The sequence below is a fragment of the Salmo salar genome, chromosome 21, assembly GCF_965601325.2.
Source record: "Salmo salar chromosome 21, fSalSal1, whole genome shotgun sequence".
NCBI classification, from domain to species: domain Eukaryota; kingdom Metazoa; phylum Chordata; class Actinopteri; order Salmoniformes; family Salmonidae; genus Salmo; species Salmo salar.
The window spans coordinates 27,158,263-27,167,500 of NC_138311.1; the positions used below are offsets into that span (position 1 = coordinate 27,158,263).

General features: G+C 45.1%; 1 protein-coding gene across 4 annotated transcripts in view; it reads right to left on the reverse strand.

The window, feature by feature from the left end:
* Positions 1-1,318: 1,318 nt before the first annotated feature.
* The window catches only part of LOC106582152 (BCL-6 corepressor), a 68,785-nt gene continuing 60,865 nt past the window's right edge, over positions 1,319-9,238 (reverse strand). For all 4 annotated transcript variants that reach the window (XM_082967075.1, XM_082967074.1, XM_014164940.3 and 1 more), the window contains 5 exons: positions 7,705-7,871; positions 7,381-7,526; positions 3,706-3,783; positions 3,424-3,568; positions 1,319-3,247 (listed from right to left, as the gene is read on the reverse strand). In XM_082967075.1, the coding sequence (XP_082823201.1) occupies positions 2,779-3,247; positions 3,424-3,568; positions 3,706-3,783; positions 7,381-7,526; positions 7,705-7,871 (1,005 nt within the window). In that variant the 3' untranslated portion in view covers positions 1,319-2,778. The remainder of the gene's footprint in view (positions 3,248-3,423; positions 3,569-3,705; positions 3,784-7,380; positions 7,527-7,704; positions 7,872-9,238) is intronic.

A 9,238-nucleotide genomic window follows, 5' to 3' on the forward strand; every position in this document is an offset into this window, starting at 1 on the left:
AACAGGACTCAAAACAGGTGGGGCTCTGCCCTGCTCTGAATAATGGGTCGCCACTGCATTCATTGCAGCTGCAATTCTTGCTGTAGCAAGTGGAAATCGTGAGAATTTTTTTTTTTTTTTAAAGATTAAGGATGAATGTAGTAATTAAAACAGCAGCTATTATCTGTAGCCTATTCTTAAGTCTCTCTCTAGTAATGGTTTTCGAAGTTTTGAAATCTCACAGTATCGACTTTGCTGTGCGTTCCAGGTTTCTTTTAACAGTCTATGGCTCAAGGAAATGTGCGTTCACGGTGATCTGGGCTATCTGATTGGCCAGCGGTAGGCACTTGGTTTACTCTGGGTCTGTGGGGTAGGCGGAGTTCTACCTTCAGACACATGAAAGTGCGCCTACCACCAACAGCGCGAAACGAATAACACAAATAGGAACACAAAGCTTTATCGTTGGGTTTTTTACAGAAATGTTTGGTGATTGACTAGGAATGTCTTGGAGATCGATCAGTGGTTGGGTGACCGCTGCGGAAGTACAAAACATCAGCGTTCACTTTCTCTTCACCTGTAATATCAAGTACATCCACTGAGTGGGGGTATATGAACATAAATGAACCAACCAGGGTCCATATAGGCCAGTGATTGGCAACTCCGTGGTGTTGCGGAAAAAGTGGTGTCACTTTTTCCGCCATCCCCAGAAAACACAGTTGATGAAACTAATTGTGTTCTAGAGTAAAGATCATGATTATTTGATTATTGGAGTCAGGTGTGATAGCTGGAGTTAGGGCAAAAGTGACACCAATCAGGCCCCAGAGGACTGGAGTTGCCCATCCCTGATTTAGGACTACTAAGGATGTAATTCCAAGGATTTGTGAATGTCAGGGTCATATTCTGAATGTAAAGTCCTTTTTCTTGAATTTTATGGTCAGCTTTATCCCATTTGATGTTCAATCATTTATCTTTGAAAACTTGTCACCTCCACAAAACAGTATATTTTAAAGCTGTGTGTTTATCCAGGCTGTTGGCTTCATTTGGCTTGAGGGAGTCTTGTCTTGTTCTTGAGTAGGCTACTGCATCTCCCCTCCACCCCCTTATCCTTGAGCATTCAGGATGGGGCTCAGAACGGTCTAGCTACATTAAACACGTATGCAAGTATGCGTGCAGGTGAAATATTGAAGCAGCCCAACTTTTGCACCAACTGTCTGGAGGTCTTTGTAGGTCAAGACTAGACAGATTGGGTCTAGAAAAGCCGGGGACATATATGCCTTAAGTCCAAAGCTTAGATGGGTCCATGTAAGCCCTTCAATAATAATCACACAGTGAGAAGCAATACACTCAGAATAACTTTATCTTGCAGTTTTTAAGATTTATTTTAAAGCATTTTTTTTTGTAAAATATAAATACAAATGAGATATTTTAATTGCAAAGTTAAAACAAAAAAGAAGACCCATCAAACAGTAAAACTGATACTGTACTGCAATAGCCACCCTGTTATGTACAAGCTCTGTGCTGAAGGGCGAATATCTTCTCATCATCTTTAAAACATTCCTATTATACAAAAACACATCTCTCTGCAGTTTAGCAAGTGAACTTAGAGACTAAATGAGAAGCAGATTGAACACAGGTTCAAAACAGCCCCTGAGGGTGAAGAGGGCGCTAAGTCTGTCTGAGCAGACCAAAAAACTATTAGAAGAGATCGTCAACGTGTGCTTCCTATCAACACAAAATGTCACATTCAAAAGCGCAGCCTCAGTGCTCAGACTGTACACACACTGCTGTATAAACTGACACACACATAATGTACTATTACACACACAAACAGGGGCGTCATGCACCCCAAAAATCAGAGGGGGCACAAAGTGAGTGAGGATTGGTTGGGGGTTGGTTTGGAGGTGGGCTAGGCCCCCCCCATCCTGACGTTGGAGAATGTTGCATTTTTCAAACACCTGACAGCTTTAAAAAAACTAATAATCTAGAGCCATAATCATTATTCTTAATTCTATGCTTAATTCAGTACGGGGAAAAAATGTATGAAATGTATGCATTCACTACTGTAAGTCGCTCTGGATAAGAGCGTCTGCTAAATGACTAAAATGTAAATGTAAATGTAAAAACAAAAATAAAAGTATATTTTTTCGGCATATGGTTCTTTAAAAAAATCTTGTTAAAAGATTGAAAGGAATGTGAGTTTTATTCAGTACATTTAGTTATTGCTTGCTTTTCTAAAGTCTACCAACGGTGCCAGCAGGCATGCCAGCTAAGATAGTTAGACAAGCTAGCTATGGCTTCTTCTTAGTGAGTAATGAGGTTGGTAGATTGGGAACCTATTTGGGCTAGCTAAAGCCAACTTCATAAAACAGTCAAGTGGCTAGTATTCAAAAAAAAAGATATTGCAATTTGGATGTATTTTTTCATAACAGGACAAATCTGAGAGGGAACGTGCCTCTGTGGCATGGGCATGACGCCTCTGTACACAACCTTTCATTCATGACAACACAACCACACTTTGAAGGATAGAAATCGAGAAAACATTTCCAGATATATTTATATATTTATACATATATTAATACATTTATAAAAAATAAGACCATTGTTAAGTTACAGTCGCCTCTCCATCTTCGCTTGATGGACATACATATTCAGTCTCTGCTGCTCTGTCTGTCCTCTGTCCAGCACACAGGTACAGAGCAGGAGTTCAATCTCAGCTCTCAGGGCGGTGGTCTTATTCATTCACCCATTTTAACCCCCCACTGTAGAGCAGGGATTCAGAATTCAGGGTCAAAGTTCAGGTCACGACCTTCTGTTAGCGTTAGCCTTAGCTTTAACATGGGTGCTACCATTAGTCTTAGCACTAATGTTACCTTTAGCCATAGCCCTAATGTTCCCATTGACCTTAGCGTTAACGTTACTGTTAGCATTAGCCATAGCCCTAATGTTCTCATTGACATTAGCCTTTTCGTCAACATTAGCGTTAGCCTCCGGGGGTTCGTCCCAGCGGTCGTCGAGGCACTCCAGATTAGAACCCAGCAGAGCGGCCAGTTCAGCACTCCCCTCCACCAGGTCCAGCAGCTCCTTGCTGTCAGGCTGGAAGCCCTCCAGCTCATCTGGGCAGGAGAAGAGCTGGGAGAGAGATGCCTGGCGGTAAAACTCTGCCTCGGCCATCGTCACCACCTCCATGTGCGGGAAGGAGGAGCGGAAGGAACGGGCAGACATTCGCAGCCGCCGGAGAACATCTGAGAGGAGAAGCCAGTTCCTGGGCCTGAGGAGGTGAAGAGAGAGAGAGGGTTAGATACGGCACCACAGGGATTTGAGTTGAATAAATGACCTTGATTTAACTGTCACTTTCATCAAACTCTCTCTCTTATTCTGTACCACTCTATTCCTCCTTCCCTCTTCCCCTCCTATCCAATCAGATTGATCTGTGTGTGTACTCACCCCTGTGACAGGGACACCTGGATGTTGTAGCAGGGGAGGAGGGGTCGGTCGGAGAACTCAAACTCAAAGAGCTCCCTCCTGTCCTTGTCCTCCGGCCCTGGGGGGTCCGCCAGTACGTCACACACACTGCCCCCTTCTAACGACTCTGAGACAGAGAGAGAGATACACAGTTAGATTAACACACAAACACACCCCTAAGGACTGAGAGATACACAGTTAGATTAACACACACACACACACACACACACACACACACACACACACGCACAGCACTGAACTCACCACACACAGTGCTGCCATAGAATTCCCAATAGATTTCTGGGTCATCATTAGAGCGGCCCTGCAGGTCAGCAAAATAATCTACAGGGAGAAGAGAGGGAGAAACAGTACGTTAGGCGAGAGAGACAGAGAGAGAGAGACAGAGAGAGAGACAGAGCGAGGGAGAGACAGAGAGAGTGACAGAGCGAGGGAGAGACAGAGAGAGAGAAAGAAATAGCTGGCTTGGTTCATGCCAAGGCTACAGGAATCTGCTAAAAATGAACCGCACATACACTCTCTCTCTCACACACATATCACACCGATCCGGAAACACACACACAGAGATTGGCACACACATTGAACCATGTCGTGCACCGTAGTTTAAAAAGTCTGGATAGTTCTCATACGAAGACGTCATATCTTAATATCTCCATCTATATGCACCTTCACCATTTACTGTGAGTGCATAAGGGAGGGTGAAGCTAAATGTTACACGGGTCAACTGTAGAGTAACTTGTTGTAAAACACCACCCTACTTAACATTTTTTGGGGGGAGTGACTTAAATTATGATGAGACAGATGACATTTTTTGTTTAGCAAAAGTAGTGGCAACCATGGAAAGTGGTGGGGGTAAAATGGTGAAGGTTTCTGATAGAAGTACAGGCAGGGGGCATATTACCCCGGGTGGAAGTTTACCCCATGTTTCCCGAACAAGTAGGGCTACATTATATTTACTGTGTTTATGCAATTTTTTGAGAACCCTGGAACGCCAAAACAAGGGACACACACAAACACACACATGTTTGACATGCACTCATTTACACCAATGACTGCATATGAATGGCCAAAGCCATCGATCACGTGATACCATTCAATCCCATGTGAAGACTCAATAGCGCATTTGAAGCCAAAGAAGTTGGTTAATCGATTAAAAGAAATCAAAGCAATTATTGGTACCATGATTGACATAAACAAAAGTTTTAATTACACTAAGATTGAACACGAAGATTGCCATTCCCATTCACTATAACGGGGGATACTGTTTTCTGAAAACGATGCCTGAAGTAACGTGGCCGGCCTTGAAATGTGTGGCTTCAATGAGCGGGGGCTGTCGTTCTTCCCTGATCTCCACACACACACACACACACACACACACACACACACACACACACACACACACACACACACACAGAGAGCAAGTGAGAGCTGGGCTGAGTGCCAGTACTGAGGCGTTGGGCGTATGTTTGGAGGGATTAACGGCCTCCAGATGAGTAGGACCAGGTGGAGGGAGGAGTACACACACACACACACACACACACTCAATCTCGCTGTCTCTGTCTATCATTCTAAACCTCTCTCTAGTACCTTCCTCTATATCATCTCTCTCTCTGTAGCTCTCTCTGTCTATCATTCTAAACCTCTCTCTAGTACCTTCCTCTATATCATCTCTCTCTCTGTAGCTCTCTCTGTCTATCATTCTAAACCTCTCTCCAGTACCTTCCTCTATATCATCTCTCTCTGTAGCTCTCTCTGTCTATCATTCTAAACCTCTCTCCAGTACCTTCCTCTATATCCACATCTCTCTCTGTAGCTCTCTCTGTCTATCATTCTAAACCTCTCTCCAGTACCTTCCTCTATATCCACATCTCTCTCTGTAGCTCTCTCTGTCTATCATTCTAAACCTCTCTCCAGTACCTTCCTCTATATCCACATCTCTCTCTGTAGCTCTCTCTGTCTATCATTCTAAACCTCTCTCCAGTACCTTCCTCTATATCCACATCTCTCTCTGTAGCTCTCTCTGTCTATCATTCTAAACCTCTCTCTAGTACCTTCCTCTATATCATCTCTCTCTGTAGCTCTCTCTGTCTATCATTCTAAACCTCTCTCCAGTACCTTCCTCTATATCCACATCTCTCTCTGTAGCTCTGTCTATCATTCTAAACCTCTCTCCAGTACCTTCCTCTATATCATCTCTCTCTGTAGCTCTCTCTGTCTATCATTCTAAACCTCTCTCCAGTACCATCCTCTATATCCACATCTCTCTCTGTAGCTCTCTCTGTCTATCATTCTAAACCTCTCTCCAGTACCTTCCTCTATATCCACATCTCTCTCTGTAGCTCTCTCTGTCTATCATTCTAAACCTCTCTCCAGTACCTTCCTCTATATCCACATCTCTCTCTGTAGCTCTCTCTGTCTATCATTCTAAACCTCTCTCCAGTACCTTCCTCTATATCATCTCTCTCTGTAGCTCTCTCTGTCTATCATTCTAAACCTCTCTCCAGTACCTTCCTCTATATCCACATCTCTCTCTGTAGCTCTCTCTGTCTATCATTCTAAACCTCTCTCCAGTACCTTCCTCTATATCCACATCTCTCCGTATAGCACACTCAAATCTGTATCACTACGAGTTTCTCTTTACCCTATTCTCTATCTCTTCTGCCTCACTCTGCCCCTTCCTCTCCCGTTCTCTCCTTCTCTCTCAAGGTCGGCTGGCTGTCTCAGAGGTAATTGGGTAATTGGGTTTTACTTGTTTGTGGTCTTTGTGTGTGTAGTTCCTTTTCTTCCTCCATGTGTATGTAGCACTGAGAGCCCATGTGTCACACACGCACGCACGCACACACACACACACACACACACACACTATTTCTAGTCTCTAGAGTGAGTGTGCTCTCTGAGAAGCCCATTTCCGCACGTACACTAAGCAAACAGAGCGGATGTTGCTAAGTTACCAGATAGGCGAGCAAGCACGCACTCTGGCCAACTGAATCCCCTCACACAGGTGGTCTGGGGGTGGAGAAGGAGAATGGACTGTTTTCAGCATGTCTGTATGTGTGTGTTTGTGAGAAAGAAAGAGAGAAAGATAGAAAAAGAGAGGGAGTGGGAATGTAAATGGTGAAGAGATTTTGGGCTAGGGGGTATGAGGGGTATGATGTGGTATATAATCAGTATATGAAGGGTATAATGTGGTATAGAAGCAATATGAGGGGTATAATGTGGTATAGAAGCAGTATATGAGGGGTATAATGTGGTACAGAAGCAGTATATGAGGGGTATAATGTGGTATAGAGGCAGTATATGAGGGGTATGATGTGGTATATAATCAGTATATGAAGGGTATAATGTGGTATAGAAGCAATATGAGGAGTATAATGTGGTATAGAAGCAGTATGTGAGGGGTATAATGTGGTATAGAAGCAGTATATGAGGGGTATAATGTGGTATAGAAGCAGTATATGAGGGGTATAATGTGGTACAGAAGCAGTATATGAGGGGTATAATGTGGTATAGAAGCAGTATATGAGGGGTATAATGTGGTATAGAAGCAGTATATGAGGGGTATAATGTGGTATAGAAGCAGTATATGAGGGGTATAATGTGGTATAGAAGCAGTATATGAGAGGTATAAGGTGGTATAGAAGCAGTATATGAGGGGTATAATGTGGTATAGAAGCAGTATATGAGGGGTATAATGTGGTATAGAAGCAGTATATGAGGGGTATAATGTGGTATAGAAGCAGTATATGAGGGGTATAATGTGGTATAGAAGCAGTATATGAGGGGTATAATGTGGTATAGAAGCAGTATATGAGGGGTATAATGTGGTATAGAAGCAGTATATGAGGGGTATAATGTGGTATAGAAGCAGTATATGAGGGGTATATAAAGGGTATAGCAGGGATATAGTAGTTAGTGACTGACCAGTGAGGAATCGCTCCATGCTGTCGCTGTGGGTCATCTTGAGCAGACCGCGGCCGGAGTAGGTGGCTAGAGTAGGGTCAGCCCCGTAGGACAGCAACACACGCACTACGTCCAGATGGTCATTCTCCACCGCGTCATGCAGAGGCCTGGACACACACACACACACACACACACACACACACACACACACACACACACACATGAAAATCATCTTGAAGGAAAAACACATTATGAGATACACATTGTGTGTGTGTGTGTGCATTTCTGCATATTAGTGTGTGTGTACACGGCTATATGTGTATGTGTGTGTGCGTGTGAATGTACCTGGTGCCGTCCTGTGCACTGCAGTTGATGTCGGCCCCGTGCTCCAGCAGGTGTATGACTATAGAGAGCCAGCCGCGGGCGCAGGCCTCGTGGAGGGCACAGTAGCCTGCATAGTCCCTGTGGTTCACCTCACACACACGGTTCTCCACGCAGTACAGCACCACCTCCTGCAGAGGACAGAGGGAGGGCGACACAGATGAGTGTGTGTTTACACCACAAACAACTGGACACACACATACACACACACACAACAGCACAGGAACAATCCACATGCAGAATCGGGACAACAACAATGACTCAGATAGAGCTGGACTGTCAAACTCTGTCTGTGTCGTTCGTTCAACTATGACCGAAGTTGGAACACACTGTTGTAGAGCTTATGTCTGGAATCAGAACACACACATAGAGTGGATTGGGGAAAAACTGTTGAAACCATTCAGGAGTTGGAACCAATTATGTGGTTCTGACAATGAGAGACAGAACACAGAGAGGGTTGGGCTGGGTTCAGTTTGGTGTTCGTCAGGTCTTGTTACTGAACAAGCTGAGGGAGCTGACACATTGAGGCTGTAAATGGACCTCGCTAGCGGTGTGTGGAATCTGACGTCTGATTTCACAGCTTTGTTCTGGTAGTGTAGGGGTTATATGTGTCTATATGGTGGTGCTCATTTAAATAGAGAGCATTGGCACACGCACACACACGCACGTACATGCTCGCACACACGCACACACACGCACGTACATGCTCGCACACACACACACACACGCACGTACATGCTCGCACACACACACACACACGCACGTACATGCTCGCACACACACACACACACACGCACGTACATGCTCGCACACACACACACACACACACACACACACACACACACACACACACACACACACACACACACACACACACACACACACACACACACATCTAAACCTAGGAAACAGTTCCAAACTTCCATTTCTATGCTAATTCTGGACAGCCGTCGACTGCAAATGTTTATCATACACACTTTCTCTCAGAGAGCAGGAGGAGAGGAAGGGAGGAGAGAAGGAGGGGGGAGGTTAGTGGAGATGTAACAGGAGGAGAGGAAGAGAGGAGAGAAGGAGGGGGGAGGTTAGTGGAGATGGAACAGGAGGAGAGGAAGGGAGGAGAGAAGGAGGGGGGAGGTTAGTGGAGATGGAACAGGAGGAGAGGAAGGGAGGAGAGAAGGAGGGGGGAGGTTAGTGGAGATGTAACAGGAGGAGAGGAAGGGAGGAGAGAAGGAGGGGGGAGGTTAGTGGAGATGGAACAGAAGGAGAGGAAGGGAGGAGAGAAGGAGGGGGGAGGTTAGTGGAGATGTAACAGGAAGAGTGGAAGAGAGGAGAGGAGGAGGGGAGAGGAGGAGGGGGGAGGTTAGTGGAGATGGAACAGGAAGAGTGGAAGAGAGGAGAGGAGGAGGGGAGAGGAGGAGGGGGGAGGTTAGTGGAGATGGAACAGGAGGAGAGGAAGGGAGGAGAGAAGGAGGGGGGAGGTTAGTGGAGATGGAACAGG